At 38.0% G+C, this 20,711-nt stretch overlaps 1 protein-coding gene across 10 annotated transcripts in view; it reads left to right on the plus strand.

Moving 5' to 3' along the window:
• PROM1 (prominin 1) overlaps positions 1-20,711 on the plus strand; it is a 65,820-nt gene that overhangs the window by 23,489 nt on the left and 21,620 nt on the right. For 5 of the 10 annotated variants that reach the window (XM_068943328.1, XM_009673284.2, XM_068943332.1 and 2 more), the window contains 9 exons: positions 316-374; positions 3,427-3,453; positions 4,971-5,176; positions 10,886-11,006; positions 13,565-13,628; positions 16,000-16,089; positions 17,728-17,945; positions 18,354-18,428; positions 19,616-19,679. In XM_068943328.1, the coding sequence (XP_068799429.1) occupies positions 316-374; positions 3,427-3,453; positions 4,971-5,176; positions 10,886-11,006; positions 13,565-13,628; positions 16,000-16,089; positions 17,728-17,945; positions 18,354-18,428; positions 19,616-19,679 (924 nt within the window). The remainder of the gene's footprint in view (positions 1-315; positions 375-3,426; positions 3,454-4,970; positions 5,177-10,885; positions 11,007-13,564; positions 13,629-15,999; positions 16,090-17,727; positions 17,946-18,353; positions 18,429-19,615; positions 19,680-20,711) is intronic. The other 5 variants (XM_068943333.1, XM_068943330.1, XM_068943327.1 and 2 more) reach the window with 2 other exon arrangements.

The raw sequence follows: 20,711 nt of genomic DNA on the forward strand, positions 1-20,711 counted from the left end.
TTGATAAGCTCATGATTAGCTTTTCAGTAATAATGCTTAAGATACTGAGGGTGACCTCAGAAAAACCTTTACTGCATTTCAATGGGAATTGATTTATTGATAACCTGGTTATCTTCCAGTTTTCTCATAAAACGTGCAATTGTTTTGAAAATATTGGTACTTAACAAGCTTATGGAAACGCTGATGTGCTTGCCTATCCTGTTGGTGTCTGTTCTTAATTTTGTCTTGCCTACTTACGGTAGAATTGACACCAACCTCTCTCCCCAGGTTTCCTAATTTATGTTGTTTAAAACTTTGGAATATTCTTATTTTCAGATCTCATCAGAAAACTAGCACAGCAGAAGTTTGGGAATACACAGAGCGATTATCAAAAGGTAAATTGTCTATGTATCTCTACATAAAATAACAGAAGCAATGACTTTGAAATTCAGGGGTTTTTTTTGTTTGTTTGTTTGTTTTACCTGAAGTGGGAAATCATATTTTAAACCTCAGCCAACTAGATGCAAGAATGAAATTTGTGAATATCAAGTTTGATGGTTTCATGTTAAACTTGGGACCAAAACCTTTCAAGAAAAATAACAAAGGGCCTTTCATAACATAAGTCAGTCTAAAGAAACTCTGCGTAGTTAGAGCTCCATTATAAATTCCAGATGTAATATGATTGTACTGTCTATTGCACAAGGATTGAAGGCTCTTTGTGTTGAAAAATATTGTTTTTATCTAAAATTACTTAAAAAGAGAGAAACATTATTGCTCAGTTCTCATGTGGGTTTCAGCTACTGCCCGCAAAAAGCTGAATTCATATGCTGGTTCTGATGCTTTTGTAAAACTGAGTTTCCATAGCCTACTCTTAAGTATATTTTAGTTTATGTAATGTGCAGATTCATATCAAGTATATTTTCCGTTCTCTCTTTAGGTTTGTGATTATCCTGTAACAGCTGAAATTCTCAGGATATCTGGTAGCAGGAGAAAGTAGAATCTGTCATGGATCTAATTTTAGGGCATCTCAGGGACCATACCCCATCTTTCAGTCAGTGTCACCGGTTGAGGTCCAACCGGTTCCTACAAATTCCTAGTAGGAACCTTAAGTGGGACCAAACAATGGACAAGTTACTTGGTATGAGCTGTTTGCTTGCAGTCCCTGTGATGTGCTGTACATGTCATGTAGACTATTATGGAACTCAGTATACAGTCACTAAGCTTTTGCCTTGAATCAAGATGACCTGAATAATCTTGGGATTTGAAGGTGGAAGGCCTTGGGCTACCGTGTTCTTCTGATAACCAGCCTATCACTTCAGTAGTTTGATATCCTCTTCATGACATCTGAGTGTGTGGGCTTTGTCCTCATGCTGTGTCAAGACTCTTTCTGATCACATGTGTGTGTTTAGAGGGGCTTTGTGGTAGCGATGCATCACAGATTGTGTCTGCCCACCTCCGGTGGGACGAAGGGTGAGCAGAGTTCATGGAGTCTTTTGTAAAACTATTAGACTATACGCCCTATCCATGAATGTGAGTGTAATATTGTAGTAACTAGTACAAAAGTCATGGGAACTTTGAGACCAGTTAAAGTTATAATCCTGTGTAGTAAAAGCACTTGTTAAATTATTGTATGACTGTAGGGTGGCAAATACAATATTAGCTGTACTTAAGAAGAAAAATAGTAGACCGTTTTCAGGTCTGAATTCTGACATGAATACAATCCGAAACTTTAAAACAAATTTGTAATAAGAAAATAAATTAGGACAAATAGTGTCAGAAGACCAAAGCATCAGTGAGAGGTAGCCTTAAGGAGATCAGTAGGATAGTAGAGGTAAGTATGGTGGCAAATGTATCAATTGAGAAATTTCCGAGAGGGACAGGGGAATATGAATGTCACTGAAGGCTGCTGGTAAGTAACTGGATATGTTACGTTATATGTGTGGAGAGGAAACACCAGGAAGAAAGGCCAACTCTTTGGGCAAAAGATGGTCTTAGTATAGAAACAAAAGGGCAGAAACAGGGCATGTGTAAATAGAGGAACAGACTCACTAGTTCACTGATTGCTAGGAACAGCCCTTCAATAGCAAGAACAAGAAATTTAAGTGTGCTTGGTATTTATTCTGTTAAATTTATGCTGTCATTTCTCCTTATCATTTTACCTATTTGTAGAATTGTGCAAGTGAGCCAGGAGGCCTCTCCCGTTTCCGTGCTCCCAACTGGACTGCACTGTAGCTGTTCCAGCAGCCTCTGTCAGGGCTAGAAATCTGCGAGGACGAGCTAGCAGCTGAGAGCAGCTGCTGTGTGTCCTCCGAGGCAGCCAGCTCACTGCTGCTGCCACGGTGAGTGCTGCTGGGACATGCGCTCGCTTAAAACATTCAGAATCGTACTTGGTACCATATTGTGAAGTGAGGATAAACGTTGGTTTTCCTCCTATAAAAATATGATGCCAGCTATGATTTTGAATGTCTTAAGCATATCGTACAGTAGACGTTTCATAAAGATATATGTGACACTCGAGAAAAGTAATTCCTAAAACTTGGTAAAACTTTTGATTCTCACACGCTGACACGTCAGAGTTTGGGTTGAGGGTTCTCGTGGTCTTTTCACTAGTCTGCTTCCCTTTTCTCTTCCACTTAGAAGAAAAAGGAAATTGTTGTGAGGTGTGAACTTGTCATAGAGATATGAATGGGAAAAATGCAATAAATTCTCTTTTCATGGTGAAAACAAAGGGAAATGAGTTTCTTCCGAAATCCCTGTCATTGAAAACCGTGCTCTCATTTTTTTTCCTGAAAATACAGATGAGAAATCAGTTAGGAACCTGCTAAATAGACTTCTTATGTCTTCCTTGAATGCCTTTTCTTTTTTACTTTTGAATAATTTAAAGTAAACCACTACATAATTCCTTAAAAGTATAGGCGAATTTTGTATGTAATCTGTTCAGAAAAACCTACTGTGTTCCAAAACTGCTGTTAGAGCTGCTCTTCTTTCTTACGCCAAAATAAAATTAGAATTAAAAAGAAAAAGTCAGGAGTGTAATGGAACAGTTATGACAGGTGGAATTCATGAAGAAATTGTTAAACCGCAAAGTAATGCAATCTCTGGCCATCTCTTCTGTGAGATGTGCTGGGAATTACAAGAAACAGATTTTCAGTGCAGAAATAATTGGTCTGTTGTTGCTTTAAGGTGAAAATATTTATATTGGACAAATCCTAGATTCCTTTCAAGCAAACCAGAAATTCTCTGCTATATATTTTACTGTGAATAATTTTCCTTATTTAGCAGTGCTTCTATGCATTATTTTACTTTAGCTTTTTATTTATTGTTATTATTTATTTCTGTATTTTTAATTGTTTTGGTTATGGTTAATTATTCATTACTCACATGATTTGTTTTTGTGCATGCTGCCTGTGCATTATACACGTTCTCCATCTGTTTTGACTTCCACAGCCAGAAAATGTTGTCCTGACTCTTCAGGTAATGTCTTACGGTGTATCTGGTAGATGTATAGCTTTGAAAAAAAACTAACATCTATATGCACTGCTCCTATTGAAACGTCCATAACTGTTTTTAATGTTATTTTTAATAACATTTTTTCATCTATTTTAAAATCTATGCTGTCAAAAAATTTCTGAGGGACTGTTAACTCGAAAAGAAAATAAGTATGTTTCTGTGGGTTACTATGTAATTCTGCTGCAAAATCTGGCCAAGTTCTTCTTCCAGAGCATCTAATTCATAGCCTTCAGAAGGGAAAACAGTTATTAACCAGCGGTTAATAATAAGAATAAAACTAGGTTTCACCCTAGAATTGGTAATTAGGTCAGAAATTTGCAACTCTGCTAGTGGTGATGGTTGCTGTATTTGGATCAGTTGGTAATTAGGGATCCTGAGGAAGGGCGTCAGGAAAACTGGGACTGGAGCATGCTCCCGCGCTTGGGAGGAACTGTGACTCCTTTCATAGGATGATGTGCAGCTCTTCCTCTCGTCTGGCTGCTGCCAGGTTGCCCTTGTGCTGGCAGGTTTGTAAAGCAGAACGCAGAACAGTAGTGTGGTAATTAGTTCCCCCAAAATTGGGGCAGAAAGAAGAGAGGTTTGCTAGGGAAGGCAGGCCGCGGGGGCATCCCCGCAGCGTGCCGCGCGGCTCTGTGCGGAGCCGCCTGCCGGGGCCCGTTCTGGACGCGTCGCCTTGTTCTGCAGCGTAGGGAAACGGCGTGCAAAGCGCCCAGCTCCCGTCACGCTGCCCCGCGTGCCGGCGCCGTGCCGGGGCTGGCCGGACCTGCCGCTCGGCCCGAGGCTCCCGCGCTGCTCCCAGCGTAAAAGCCGGTGAAGGTATCGCGTTGCGTGGGTCCGCTTTGTTCTTTCCCGCTTTTGACAACCATCTTGTAGTTGCTGCTGTTTTGTTATTTAGCAGCAGAACAAATGTTTTCACCTGAGACAGCCTAAAATCCCCTCCTGTCTTTTTCAGTCCTTGCCAGCGCAATCCATGTTCCAGTGAAGGACTTCCCTTTGCTGTTCATAATAATCTTTCTATCAATAACTGAATAAAAAAGAGGCCCTCCCCCCCCCCCCCCCCCCCCCAAGTGAAGTACTGATCTAGACAGGCTTGCTGACGTTTGTGGAGGCTTTCTGGAAACAAATGAGCGAAGCAGTAGGTTTGTGGCCCAGGAAATCAGATGTGTTCCTTTTTAATCCGTTTCAGTTGCCTCAGTTTGCATTCATTTCTTCTGAACATATTTCTCTCTTAGGATTCATTCCTGTAGTTTACCTGTCTGATATTCTAGTTGAATAATTGTTAGCTATCACTGTCTACAGTGTTATGTATCTCTTTGTTAGAAAAATTGTTGATTATTGAAAAAAACACCAAGTCCATAACCTCAGTAACTTAGTAGATGCTTTCGTCTTTAGTTTGATTTTTTTTTTTAATTATTTCCTCTATATTGATCGCAGTTACTGTATGATATCTACTATTACCACTATTTTTGTCTGAATTACAGGCCATCTACTATGAAATCGGTTTTATAGTCTGCGCAGCCTTGGGACTGCTATTTATTTTGTTACTGCCTCTTGTGGGACTTTGCTTCTGTATGTGTCGTTGCTGTGACAACTGTGGTGGGGAAATGCATCAAAGACAGAAGAAAAATGCTGACTGTCAGAGGAGCTGTTTTGCAACATTTCTTTTTGTTGCTTCTTTAATAATAAGGCAAGTGTAATAAAGAGAACAATTCTAAGCTTGGAATAGCACTAATTTTGCAGTGTTATATGACAATGTTTCACTTACTGTATTAGCCTGCAGGTGCAGAAATGATTTTATTATACTAATATATATGCTTATTAAGGAAAATATGACTGCATTATAAAAATGCTGCTACTGTTGATGTCCACTCATCGTTATATGCTCACTTGAGAGGCTTTTAGATGTGAAATATGAAACATTATTAAGCTGGAATTCAGCAAATGAGGCTTTTGCCGATATCGAAATGGCAATTACAGACTGGTATGTTAAACTCATGAACAGAAGATACGGTTCTGTGTTCAATTACCACTCCATGGAGCATTTCGAGTACAAGGTACTGTTTTGTTCTTGATAGTGCAGTGGTGGTGAGAAAAGCAATTCTGTGTGACCTCCTTGTGTGTTTGTTTGTCCTTCAGATTTTCTTGTATGTTCAAAATAAGGGGTTTTCTTTTGGACACCAATCAAGTTGTTTAAACAATGTATGCACTCACTGTAAAATATTTGAATTTGGAGATGTTTTTGCACTACTGCTATTAAGTGCACACCATATTCTGTCCTGGCTGTATAACAGGTGATTCATTCTTCACACCCTTAGTTTCACTCATCTATGATGGCTCAAGGCAGTGCTCCTGCTGTTGGGTTTTGTTTTGTTCTCCCATTGGTGCTTTCAAAATTCATTGTTTGTTTCTTTTTAACTTTTTTTCTATTTTCTGTCAACTTCTTTGGTTCTTCACCTGCCAACTTTTGTTATTTTCTGATTATTCTCTAACAAAACGTTGTCTTTTGATCTGTAATGTATGAATGTTCAGTCAAGTGAGACTCGCTTTGTCACTTCACTGTAACCAGACTTTCTGTTTTTTGACTACTTCCTGCTGTGACAAATTGAGGCCTTCCTTATGCTTGAATATAGACCATGCTAATATCAAGTATAGGATCTATGTTCTTCATCACTAACAAACATGTCACTTAAGTATTCTGAAGTCTAGAAAGCAGAATGGTATAGCTGGTAGTAGATATATCCCTGGCATGATGAGAAGACAAAAGTTCTTCCAAATATAGTAGTGCCTCGCAGAGAGCAAGTTATGTACTTGTCAGCATGCTGCAGCTGACGGTAGTTCACAGATCTTGCCAGGTATCTCTGCATCGTGTTTCAGACAGTACGTTCTGGTTATAATAGATGATTAATGTCATCTGTCGGTAGAAGGTAGATTAAGACATCCTTCTCCTTGTTGGACCCTTTAACTCGGGCATATGCTGTCAGGTATTCATGTGGTCTTGGGCATAGCCACAATTGGCAGGTGCATCTCTCCACATCGTAACTGGGAGATCCGTGATCCTTTCCCTATAACATGCCTGGGAAGGACTAGGGGAATTTCCTCTTGAATTGGTGCTTTTTTCTTTTGTGCAAGACATCTAGAGGAAGTATCAGACCTTTTACTGTAAGGGAGGGGTTAGCCTGAGCTCTTCTGCAGCTTCCCACAGGTGGAGATAATCTTATATGACTTCCTTACTAAGTAGCTAATGCTGCAAGTGCTGTGCAAGGCAAGATAGGACCTTACACCACTAGTATTACCGACCCCAGCCTGAGGGAGGCATGCCTGGTTCTCGGGTCACATCAAGTACGCAGCAGAACTCTGCTGCCCTTCCAAGGTCGTCTCCCAGTGCCATGCCTGGATCTATTTAAACCCATGGCAGCTTGCTCACTAGTACTCTGAAATGTAAAAGGACAGTCTAGTTAGCAAAAAAAAAAAAAAAAAAAAAAAAAAAAAACACGAAGACAGCCTGAGATTGTCTTGTAACTGTTTCTCCGTTTGGTAAAAGAGTACTACTAGAGGAAAGACACGGAGCTTGCGCTAGATTGTACCAATGTGTCTTGAAGGCTGCAGTTACAGAGGGATGGCCTACTTTTCAGTGTTTCAGCATGCAGGTTCACGCTGACGTATATATACTGTTAATGTAGATTTTAGTAGAACATTATTTCTTCTCACTTTTCCACTGATAGAATGCTCTGGTTATTAGGATAAATTTGTAATATTAAGTTGATTAGAAAGATGTGTAAAGGATGTATAAAGATGACATCTTAGGAAAAAATAGTTCTCCCTAGATCTCCTTCCTGAAGGAACAGGATAATTGCGAAGTATGCTTTTCTCAAGGAACGATGTAAGGAAACAGGTCAACAGCCTTGTGATTATGTACATGGTTGTTTATCTCAAAGTAAATAGGCTCTAAGCGTGTATTTTTCCAGTAGATGTATTTGTGTTTTAAAGTGTTTCTTTTGGTAGACTGAGTCAGAAATACATGTAGCGTTTCTTGTAATTAACAATTCTGGTATAGGAATATTGTTTTCCTACAAAGTAGGATTCTATTGCTAAAGAGCACAGGATGCAAATACGTTCTACGTATAGAACGTATAGTATATGGGCTCGTAGTTGGGCCCATATCACATCAACCTATAGCTAAATTTTTTTATTAAAATGATTATACCTTTTTCTTCAAAGATTTACTGATAGGTGAGGGACAGAGATCTTCTATTTCATTTTATTTCCTAGTCATCTGCAAGCTTAGGCAAATGCGTATTTTCTCTGGGGAGGAAAAGTAATTTTATTAATTCTTCTGCATGATAAGAGCAGGGGAGGGGGCATTTGATTTTAAGAAACTATGCATTGCAATACCAAATTTAATACTGTTCACACAAAGTGTCTTTAAGTAGAAAAGCACATAGTTTTCTGTCCTTCTAAGTGAGCTTGTGTTGCAAGTTCTTTTTTGAAGTTATGGATGTTACTATGTATGAAGTGCCTATTAGCTAGGGAAAGCTATGTCAGAAGGAAAATAAGTTATATTTGCTGTCTTGAAAGTACCTCATTCAGGCATCATAGAAGGTCTCTTGGGTGTCGTTGAGAATCTGGGAATCAACATCAGTTAAAGGAGTTGATGGAAAGGTTTGTACAGAGAACTGTGACCTATTATTTGTTTTTAAATTCATTTTTCCAGTAGTGAAGAGAGTAGCATTTCCTCAGTATGTAAATCTGTTCAATATTTATATACTGTGATTAGAAATTTCTGCAAGCGCAGTGAAACAAAAAGGCTGGGTTCCCTCCCTGTGTCCCCTCCCCCCAGATGTTTTACCGAAATTTGCATCAGATGGTGAAATATCACAGGAATTTGAAAATGGAATATTTGACTCCTGGAGAGACTGTTTCTCTAATCTGTTGCAGGGAAGCATGTCCTTTTTGTCCTGCTTTAGTCCTTTCTCCTTGTAGCTCTTTATTGAGCATTGACTCAAGGTTCAGTTATGTGATGAATAGGATTTTCCTCTCTGATGTTGTGCATTTGTTTAGTTACATGCAGAATGTAGGCGCACTTGTTTCGAGTGCACTGTCTGTTTAAAGCATCTCCTGATCTTGTTTCCTCCCACTCCTTCCATTTAGCGGACTGAAGGGAAAAATGATCATGCTCAAATCTTAAAGTACTGTTTTGTTGGATTGAAATTGACCTTTCTGTCTGTCAGCATAACATTGAAAAGATATAAAAACACTGACTGTCCAAAGAACAAAGATGTTATAAACACAAGCCCCAGAGCGATATACGGATGTTTGCTTTTCTTGAGCTTTTTTTTCCACTGTTTAAAAAAAAAAAAAAACCTGATTGATTATCTTGGTAGAAAAATATTTTCGAAACAATTACCATCGCTATAGTCTGAAAAGAAATAATATATTGCATGTGTCCAAAAGGCCAATAGCTTACTTATGTTAAATGTTGTTTGTTTGTTAAGTAAATAACGAGAAAGGTGGATGCTGGTGTCCTTTCTTTCAATAGTGACTTTCAATAGTGAATGTAGGTGATAGCCTGTTTTAAAGAAAAGATGCGACATTTTTGATTGAGAAACAATCCCTTGATGTCAAACTTTGTCATCCTGTTCCGAGTTCTTCTTTTGGAGCTTGAGAAGAATGTTAGTGAAGCAGTTCTAGTGGACGTGTAGTCTAGTAGCATCTAGTGTCATCATCGCTTCCTGTATCACGCTGCGAAATCAGACCTCTCCTCCTGAGAGCGTTTGTCAGAGCAGCAAAGATTTTTGTACTTTAGACTGATCTTACTAGGAGGACAAGCCTTTACCTTGGTTGGGGAAGGTAACACTGGGAAAAACTGTCAAAATAAAAACAAGATTAATTTTTCGGCCATTGGTAAGAGGTGATGAGCCTCATCAGGGTGTTGCTCCTCTTTTGCTAAGCTATGCCTGTCAAACTATTCTAGTTACCCATCTGCTCTCCACCATCTCGTTTCTCATTTGTGTGACTATATGATGGCTTCCTGTAAGCATGCATTCTTGGAGCAAGAATTACACTTAACTGTATGTATTTTGCCAAGCAGGGAGCCTAGTATGGGTTTTCTCTAAGCGCTTGGCTATTTAAAAATAGTAGTGCTGAGGTCGTCTTTACCCTCAACTGACAAAGTTTATCAATTTGAGAAGAGTACGGCACCATTTGTGTTAGTGATTGATTCCCTTGTCCTGACGTTCGGATGGCCATAATGGTCTTTTCAGGATACTGCCTTTCTTATGCCTAGTTTTGTGCTGTTTTACGGTAGTACAAACTAAGAGACTGAACAAACGTGCCATCCAGAAACTGCCTGTAACGCAGCAAACTGCAGCCTCCGGGCGATGTTTCCCTGTTGCAGGTGTATCCTGCTTGTGGTGCGTGCAGCTCAACCGGCTGCTGGTCGATATCTGAATAAAGTTAGGGTTTAACCCGTGAAGCGGGTTTGCATTCAGCCTCCTTTGAGGTCATTACCGCTGCACTCCTACCTGAAGTTACTGTGTCGATCCTCTGGTGCCTGTTAACTGTGGAAATTTGTATCTAACTGGATGCTTAGCAGTTGTGAATGTGAGATACGTTTAAAGACAAAAATTCGTCCTTCTATTTACTGTAAGTCTGTTTTTTCCCCCCCTAAACTGAACAAAGAAGTATCATGTAGGCGGAGAGCTTTTGAAAGCTTCTCGTGGGGCTTCTAATTACCTTTTTACTTAATGTTTGTGCAAATCTACCATGTTATGATTAGACTTGTGCAGTGGCAATGATCAAACAGAAAATAATTACCAGCGGTGCTGCTTGGTAGTTTGTCTTGCTTTCCACCTTTTGCTTTACTATCAGCAAATGTTTATATGTTTTTGGAGTCAGTAGGGACTATTCATGTGCTTTTAAAAGATGTATGTAAATGAATGAGGCCGTTATCAGTAAATGTTGCTGATGTTTTCAAACGTAAATCATTGCTTTTCATAGTTATTTAATGAGCATTTGCTTGTAGATATATCAAGGTTAATGATACCTGTGAAAGAGGCTGACATTTTAAAGTCATTTATACCATTCATCTAGACTATACAGGTGTGTTTTCTGACAGCCTAAATGCAAATCTAGTAGCCTTATGTTAATAACTTCTGAGGACTTGAGGTGAAACATCAATTTTCAATTTATTTGTAGTACAAGATTGCCCCTTATGGATAGTTCCTCTACTCCACCTAGAGGTGAATATAAGAACTTGTAGTAAAAAAGAAAAAGTGTAAATTCATGTAGGCTTTTATTTTGAGAATTTTGACTTTCTGTATTTTTTTTTTCTATTTTAAAATGTCAGAATGAGCACTTGCAGTGATAATGTGATATCCATTATCTGTATTTTTTGTAGTGTTGGAGTGCTTTGTGCATATGCTGCCAACCAGCACTTAACAAGCCAAATCCGAGGGGCAAAGAAACTGGTTAACAGTAATTTTAAAGATCTGAAAATTTTCCTTAACGACACTCCAGCGGTAAAGAATTTTTTTTCTTTATGGTGTGTGTGGGGGGGTGTGTTTTGTATGCGTGTCTGTGAAGTAAGAAATATTGCAGAAAATAATTGCTTCTATTTGATATTAACCATACCTGCAGCTTTTTTTTTTAATTGTTTTGTTGTCAATCTCATGAATTAGAGTAAAAAATACAAGGTAAGAATTTTTCACGTATTAAAAAATGTTTGAGTTATTCCGATGAATCAGCATACATGGAGACTTGGATTTCTGTTTGCACTCTCTTATTTCTTTGTCTTTCGGACTTATTTGTGTGTGTTTCTGGAATTGAGCTACAATAACTTTTTCCAGAAATATTTTTGACTCTAAGGTTTTTCTTTAAATATTTTGGGCCGTACTGAACAGGAAAGATTTTATGCGTTCTAGTTTCGGACTTTCCTTAAAGTTGCAGGAGGACTCCTCTGCATATTTTTTTTTGCATTAACAAAAATGTTACTACGAAAGACTTGCCCACTCTCCCCTATATGAATTTTAACTGTTTATAGACCCAGGGGAAAAAAAAGCCCATCCTATTCTGTTAGCTTTAATTAATTTGTTAGTGCGTTATCTGTCTAGTTTTCTTCCATGTGACTGATAAACTTGAAACGGACTCACATGGTTGTGAGAGATCCGCGGCGGTGGCAGCGCCCCCGTCGCAGCAGCTCTGGGCTTCCAGAAGCTGTGGGCTGCTCTCTTGCTGACAGAACTGTATGAGAGCAGGAGGCATCTGGGGCTTGTCATTCAATCTTTCCCTGTCTGGAGCTGTTCCATGTACCGTTATTCCTGTGGGCATGGCATTGTGGCAGTTTGGTGATGCAGGTGTGCAGCAGGAAGCGGTCGTGTCATAAATCTTTGTCTTGAAATCTAGAGTGCCTTCCGCGAGTCTGTAGCTGACTCGGGGCGCAGAAGGGAAGTTGGCACTGAAAGATGTAAACCAGTTGTGTCAGACACCGCTAGATCCCTCTTGGCAGCCTGCTGAGTGCTTATGATAGGAAATGTTGAAGCAGAAAATCTTTTCTGTAAAAGTAACTATCTTAACTAGTATCAAGCTTTTTCTCTGTTAAAACATTAACAAACACTGAATTATTGAATCTAAGAGTAGTATTAGGACTTGAATATTCATTCTCAATTATGTAGTAGGTTTTTAGTTTCTATGCAGGATTATTATTTTTTCTTTCTCAGACTAGACATCATTTAATTGCAGAATCATCAGATACATCTTATAAATCATTTTGATAGAGAAGGTACATTTCTATCATGTATAAGCACGCGAATGTAACAGTTTCTTGAGGATAAGTGAAAGACTTCAGTTTCTTGCAAAAGCTGCAGAACCCAATTCACTGGCTATAAAACTCTGAAATCTTAACTGGTGTCTTAACTGTCCTTGTCTCATCAGGATGAGGTTTATAACATGTAAGAGGATTTGAAAAAAGTCACATGTTTAGAGTTCTTCTCATAGAAGCTTTGCAGACTGTGCAAGTACTGAGAGATAACACTATGAGTTATACTGAATCGCATTTTGTCCGTTGCTGGAGACAAAGCAACACTTGTAACCCTGTAAAATTAGTTCCCAGGTTAGCCTAGAAAAACAATAAAAAGCTACAATTTTCTTGGTAAGGAAGGCTCTTTTTTTTTCTCCTTTGTAAAAAAGAGAGTCTGCCCAGTACTGTCATTTAATGACATCTGCTGCTCTGCAGTCTTTTTTTTTTTTTTTTTAAACTCCACTGAAGTCTTGTAAATGCAAGCCAAATAAATTTTGGTGCACGTTTGAGTCACTTATTGGAACTGGAGCCTCATTTGTCAACTGTATTAACTTCTACGTTCCTTTAACTCAATTGGGGTTAGGATCATAGTAAATTATTTTAAACATGCAGAAATCCATGTCGGCTACTTAATGTCTTTTCAAATACGGTATAGCAAGATTTCCACTTAGGATGGCTTTTTGATGTTTTCTATTATTACTGTTTCCTGGTAGAGCCCAGGTTGTGATTGGGTCAAATGCATTTGGGGATAAAGAAAACCATTTGCATGAGGACAGAACAGCCAGCTCCCTTCTGCAGTTGAGCCTTTGAGAGGCTGCCCGCAAGGCAGGCTAACCTAATAGGTGAATTGAATCAAAATTACCAATCCATCAATTTGTTGCATGTGCCTCAGTGAGAGGGGAACTATTGCACCTAGAAAATCAAACAGCAAAGATGAAGACAGACGAAGACAGTCAGTTGCGACTGACTGACTTGAAGTCTTCATAAAGCCACAGTCCCTGCTACTTAACAGTTTTGAGTTTAGTCTTTTCCCAGAGATACTCCAATGAAGTAGATTTCCCAGTTAAGCAGCTCTACGTATGTGCAGTTGTGCTGAGCAAAGATTTAAAATATTTTGTTAGCTGAAAACAGTAGAATTCCAGGGTTTGGGGGGGGGGGGAGGGAGGGGGTTGCACAAATATTTGAATTGTTTCTAAGCATGGTGATTTCTGTCTCATTATTAAAAGCATTAATTTTTTTCCAATTATTGTAAATAGCTTTTCTTAAATTATCTTTTTTCAGCAAATTGACTACTTGGTGAGCCAGTACAATACAACCAAGGATAAAGCACTCTCCGACCTAAATAGTAAGTACTTTGATTTAAAGGCGGTTGGTGATGTATGTTTAAAGCCTGTAATAAGATGATGCAAATAGCTCATAATGCAATAATTTTAGTTATGAGAATAAGGTTTATGAGAATATGTTTTTCAAGAAGAATTGCTGTTCTCAGTGGTAAATGCAATTAAAACCTAAGATTTCCTTCACATAAAATGCGTCAGGATTGGTGTAATGCATATTATTTTCTGAAGTATAAGTCAGGCTTATTTTATTTTCCTTTTTATAGATCAGTAACCAATAGTACGTAATGCTTTTTTAGAATATTATTTTTCAGTTTTTAACTGTGAAGACAAATGTCAAGGAAGAAAGTCGCTAGCTGTTACCACTGTTGCAATGACTGGTAACTCCCCTGTATTTGTTTTTGTTATTGTTAAACCTTTATCCTCTACTTGGCTAGAAGTTGAGATATAAGTTTATCATCTTTCTGAAGCTGCTTAAGGTATTAGGCATTTCAGAATGAGCAACTGAAGAGCATGAGATAACAGAACTTGAAAAGCAACTGCTGCACTTTGCTGCACTTTACTCTTCAGCACAGTTACGGTACAAAGCATCACCCTTTTAAGCCTCTCAATAAACATACAAACAAATCACTGAATTTTTTTCAGAACTTATGCTTCACTTTTTAAAACAGATAATAATAAAAAAGGCAAACCATATACAGTAGAGATTAGAATTTAAGATGCATTGTTAGCATGTGTTAATGAACATATTAACTTGTGTACAGGTCTGCATTGCAGACTGAAGTGAAATGTAGAAATATCAAAACTAATTTTAAGCAGTGTTGCTGCTGGAAGAAAACTATGCAACTGTGGCAGCAGGGCGCTTATCATGGATTGATTGACCTATGATTCCTAGAGTCTGTGCTTCAGTGTATGTTTAAAAAACAAATTAAAACTGATTTTCTATGTAACCAGCTTGGCATTACCCTGGGATCAGAGTGTCTCATCTATGTGAGACTCCTAAAGCACATAAAGCATGGTTGCCGAAGTAGCAGTATCAAATCTTCCTAATTAATTCTAGACAAGAACACTCTGATCCCAAAAGCTGAGTGTCAGGTTTAAGTCTGAAAAAATTGAATTGACATCTGCACTTCAAGCACTAGTTTGTAGCTTCCCAGCTACTAAAACATGAACATTCAAATTAAATATTTATTCATTTTCAGTAGCAATTTAATGTATTGGTTAGTTAACGGGGACATAGCTGGATCTATGATATAAGAGTACCCATCAATAAATAAAGATAGATTTTATTATCTTGTATAGTATTGAAAGACTAGAATTAAAAAGTTTGTGACACCTAGAGACAAAGGATTTCATTCTAAGGGGATCAGCAGTAGAGTAAACCTCTAGAGAAGTGTTGATGACTTCTGTCTGCCCGCCCTGAGGAAAGGCTGAAAGTCTTTTCTGCTCAATAAAAATTTTCATCCCAAGTTGAAATGACAGTGTTGACAGTAGTGGCTGCTTCTGTTAACATGCTGCTACTCTCATCTCCTCAAAAGCAAAAAACAAAAACACAAAAAAAACCCCTCAAACCTCTACATTAACTGTTTGCTTTAATCTGAAAATGGAGTGGGCCCAGGGACTACCTAAAGGATAGCGTTTACGTGAAGGTGCTTCACTAAACCCTTCCCTGCGTTTATCTGTCTTTCATGCACACCTCTTCTCATTTTTGCTGAACTCAGATTCATTTCTATTTGTGGGCTGTGAGACAGGAGGGCTTAGTGAGGATAGCCATGGGTAAGCTTCCTGGGTTTGAAGCCAGTGCTGTGAGCGTCAGTGCTGAATGCATCGCATGACGAGGTAAGGTCTGGCAAACATGTGCTAAGCACGCTTAAGGGATTTCAGCAGGGATCGTTGGCAGGTCTGGGTTGTGAGTGACCTTGTCGTTGCTGGAGAGATCGGGAATGGAAGGAAGGAAGGAAGAGAATCCGTTTCCTTTTTTACTCTTGCACTACCAAAACATAGCTTGTAACAAAAGAGTGTATGCCACAAAATTCCTGTCCAGATGTTGCACCTTTTTAAGACTGTGGAAAAAAAATCTGTTTCCAGATTAATGAAATACATATTTTGGAGTCTTTTGGAATGTTATGTGTCCTTACCTATGTGGTCAAATACTAGTGAATGCTCTACACCATGTTTTGGTTTACTGCTTTCTCTTGTAAGTCTAGCTAGCTAAAGCAGAATTGCGTTTCCAGATCCTCTTCTGTCACTAAGTATGGACTCTCAGGCCTTACAGAAATTTACGTATATTTTGTTAAGTAAGAGTCTGATGGCACCTATGCTGAGAGATATTTTAGATTGAACTGGTATGTAATGTTTTTTCATCTCTTCATACTGCAGATGTGGGACCTTTGCTTGGTAGCAGAGTTCAAGAACAGCTGGGGAAAGAAGTACGTCCTGCACTCGATGCAGCTCTGACAATGGCAGGAGGTAAAGCTGTGTATATTTTTGCATTAGTTAAGGTTCTGTTGCCGTGGTAAGACAGACATCGCCTTCCTAGAGCACAGCACAGAATGGCTTTATGCAGTGCCGTAATACAACTTACCATTTTTCTATATGCTCTAATGTTTCTTTTAAACAGGATGTGAGCTATTTGAGACTCATAAATACATCTTAAAAATAAGACAAGATTTAAGTGCCAGTGTTAGTATCTAGTTTCAGTAGTCATTGAAGAGAGGTGAAATCTGAATGCCAGGTGGTTTTCTCTTTCCGTTGAATATAAGGGAACCTAGGAAAATTGCTCTTAAACACTGATAAGATCTGTCCATGGATCTTTTCAAAGTAATCTTCTTATCCTTATCTCTTCTTTAACTATCAATAGTTTACTGAATTTGTACAAACAGTGAGCTAGCAGAAATGTGACAATTAGTCCATGAAACATGAAGTTAGACCTACAGCTTTATAATTACTTGGAAGAAGATGGATTAGCTTTTTTGATGATTTCATATTTTTTAATATTTTATCTATCAGACAAATTTTGGTGTTTGTAGAGACTGATGGAGATGCTCAGTTTTCGTAGACTGTCTGAATAGTATAACTGCTCTTCATTCAGGTCGGGCACTGAACATAGACTGGCCCTATTGCTGCGTAGCCTATCATGAGAGTGCCAGTGGCTAGCATTTCTTGACTATATCTTTGAGCTTAGCATTACTTGTTTTAGTTCTATGTCTGCCTTTAAAGAAAAGATTCTGTTATTCTTTTATTCTATTGAAGTTGTTGGGGTTCTTTTTTTTTTTTTTTTTTTTTTTGTTAAGGAGTTAGGTACAGGTTACAGAGAAAATGAAAGGCATCTGTGAACTTGAGTTGCTTTATTATTTTTAATCTTTTTTGCCCATGAACATGAAACTATTCGTACATCACTAAAATTCTTTCTCATTCACTTGTCATCATTCTCCTTTTTGCTTTATTTCTCTATTTGTCTTGAAGTCAAAGTGGAAAGGGCTATCAAAGGTAAAAGATGTGACAAAACCTTGTGTTGTGTGAAGTGTGCTTTATTTTTGTACACTTGTGGATTTTTAGTTGTATCTGTGTGGTTTTTTGTCTACTAATCACCTGTCCATGTTAGGTTGTTTTGTGTGATTGGAATGAAATCTAAAGGCAGACAGTATTGAACACGTGCTAATGCTTGGCCAGTATAACATCTCTTTACTTTCATGTTGCAGTTGTATAATTTGTGACTTGCATTATCATGGAACTTTTGAAAATACTGTTTTGTGGATGTGGATTTTCTTTATACTTTCTAATCACTAGGTACACTTAAAGTTCTCTATTGAAAGCACTGACTCAGGAGAAGTAGGGAAAGAGTACAAAAACAATTTGGGAATCGGGTGGAATCTCCATAAAAATGGCTTCATTCATTTGTTGATAAGAAGACATACGTCTTTATATGTGCAATAAATGTAACATCTTCTGTGCTGGAGTATTTTTTTCTGGGAGGGGGGCATATTTAAGTTGGTATCTTTAAGAGGCTCAGCATTTGCACACGTGCACGTGCACTCTCGCTCCATATCTGTATCTGTAGACTGGTTTCTTAGTAAAATTTTTTTTAAAAACTTCACCTCCTTGCAGCAATCAGAGAAACGAAGGAGGCACTGGAAAACGTGAGCGTCTCTGTAGAGGTTTTGCAGGAAGGCACCGAGAGGCTTCATGCGAACTTGACAGATGTTAAAATGCACCTGAGCAACACCCTCAATGATTCTGCATGCTCTGCAGTTCAGGCTGCTTCAACTTGCAATATCATCAGGAATTCATTAAGTCAACTGAACATCAATGCCAATTTTACTGGGGTAAGAGAATATTTTTCAGACTCTTACATTGCGATTGCCTTGGATAAGCCCAGTAGTATCTGCACAATTTAATGGCTCAGTTGCTTGTGAGATAAAGTGCTCTTCCCTCATTCTGTGTTTCTGGGCAATTGCAGTCACTGTTTTCATTTTTAATGTGTAAGAGAATAAAACGTGTGTCAAGCAATTACATTAAAGTGCTGCTCCAGGCAGTGAAATAATCTACCCTCCCAAAAACGCTGAGGTTACGTTTTGCTTTTGTACAACAAAGGTTTCAGGAGAGTGCTAGAAAGATCCTGTTAAAAATGCTCTTTCTAGTTTGTCTTTACCCTCTCCCCCATATCTGAAATATTTAGGAAAGTAGCAAGGCTACTACTTTGATCTGACTGAAGAATGCTTTTTGTTTCCTAGTTGCCGGGGGTGAGCTCACAGCTTGCCAAGGTCAATGAGGTCCTTAAAGTAGACCTTTCTAGTCTGGTTCAAAAGGTATGTTTCTTGACAGGCTTGTAAAGTGTTAATTAATAAACTGAGATACTTACATATTACTAACTTTCCTACTGTCTTGAGAAAGCTATAGGAGTCTCCTGTGCCTATACCACATGGTGCCTCATAGTGGATATCTCTCTTTATTGTTCCATTGTTTGGCCAAGATTTAATATCTAAAAATATGAACGCAGTCGTTTACATCCCCAGGATACCACATATTAAAAATGTTCTGCTAATTGCCTCCTTGAAAGAAGTATCTTTAAAAATCAGAGACAGAAACATGGATCTGCTAGCATGCTCTGTATTTTCAGTTTAAATTAGAGAAAAAAATTGATGCTCTCCTAATTAGTTGTATTATATTCCAGCTATCTTGAAATATGTTCTTCAAATTCTCCAAGTGCATATTTGATATTAAATCTGGTGCAAAAGAAGTAATGAAATGATTTAATATTTTTGCAAGACTATCTACAGAATGCCATGACTTTCACCTGGAAACAAATGGCTTAGTTTGAGCAATTAAAAAAACAGCATTTTGAAATGATTGCTAGGAATAGAAAGGCACCTTCTGGAACCAAAGGCTTTGTGTAGTGAGTGCAGACCCCCGCCTGCTTTTGAAGTGATCAAGCTTACAGGAAAGATGATTTCAAGTGTCCACTGCACTGTCTCCTCCTCTCTGTCCTGATGAGTTGCTGAGCTTGGTCCCCACCTTTCTGAACCAGTCTCCCTCCCTTCTCCCTGAAGGAAACATACCTTTAGAGGTTGAATTTTGCTGTTTTTAGCATGCGTTTTGTGCTTGCATGTTGTTCTATTTGTATTCAATAACTCCCTTCATTTACTACGTGTTCAAATGTGCGTTGTCAGTTTTGTCCAAGTTAGATGTGTCAGGCAAAAGTACTGTAAAGTCTGAGCTGATGGTGACTGATGCATGTGTATTTAAGTTTCTATATTTTTCAAGGAATATTCTGGAGAGCAAACCAAATCTGAAATACACTCAAATTTCTGTTTGCTTTGATCTTTTTTTAATGTGAAATAAAAAAAAAAAAAATTAATACTGCATTTGTTACCATGTATATACTTCCTGACCTTGTATAAAAGGAAAAAAAATGCAAGTAACTTGGCAATGAAAAACTTACTTGTTCAAACTTTTTCCTTTTTTATTTCACCGTTTTCAACCTTTTTATTCTTAGGGTTATGCAGCATTTAATGATACTCCAGACTTAGTGGTGAATCAGACTAGGAACATTTTATCAGGTGAGGCTGAAACTACTTTTCCATTTTGATTGTTAACTATTTATGTGTTTATATCAGTCTTACAGATATTTTTGTTTTCCTTTATTGATAAAGCATTTTCTATGCTAAAGATCCTTAAAAAAGAAATGTAAACTTTACAAGTTTTTAAGACTTGGTGCCATAAATAAACTTACAAACAAGTATATTTTGATGAAAACCCAAAATATCTAAAAGTAGACTATACGGTATTTTATGGAGGGCTTTTGTAGTAAGAAATAAGCCGAGTAATGAGAAATGTTAGGGTTCCCAATTGCACATTGATGCTTTACCTTTATGTGGCTGAAAGGCTAATTATGCTTGATGGATTTGTCTGTGACCTTTTTAGGAACGTAACATTAAAAAGCTGACCCTGTCTGTTGATCCCATTAAAATGTGGTTGATGAGGGAGGGGAGGAAAAAGACTTCTCTTAAGGATTATTTATATTTTTATCTTAATTATTTTGTTGCTTGGGTATTAAATTGCTTTTCTTTGGCAATACCTGGACAGTTTACATTGACTGAAATATAGCATAATGTATGTATACTAATCTGTTCTAATTTTTGTTCTTGCATTGTGGACCTGTTCTGCCTATATAAACAGCTGTTCCTTGTAAGTTTGGGGGGTTGTTTTTGGCAAAGTGAAACACAGTATTTATACGAGCGTAGTATACTGTGTGAACTTGCCTAAAATGAGTTTTTTAAAACTGTGATGATGTGCTTTTCATTAGGAATTCTAGTGCAGATTTATTCATTCCCAATGCATAAACACAGAGAGGCCATCAGAATGTATTTGTTTGTTAGGTCTCTGCTTTTTCATTTTTATAAAAATTGAGTATGAGTTACAAATTGAATTAAATTCTATTAGAGCAATTTCATGTTTATTTTGTAAACCTTTAAAAGATGAATGTTTTCATACCTAGCTGAGCTTCTCTGGAAGAGTAAACACCAAAATAAACAAAAATCCTTCTAACTGTTGTTGAGGAAGAGGAAGGTGCCTCAAATAGTAACCTGTAG

The sequence above is a fragment of the Struthio camelus genome, chromosome 4 (genome assembly GCF_040807025.1).
Source record: "Struthio camelus isolate bStrCam1 chromosome 4, bStrCam1.hap1, whole genome shotgun sequence".
Lineage (NCBI taxonomy): Eukaryota > Metazoa > Chordata > Aves > Struthioniformes > Struthionidae > Struthio > Struthio camelus.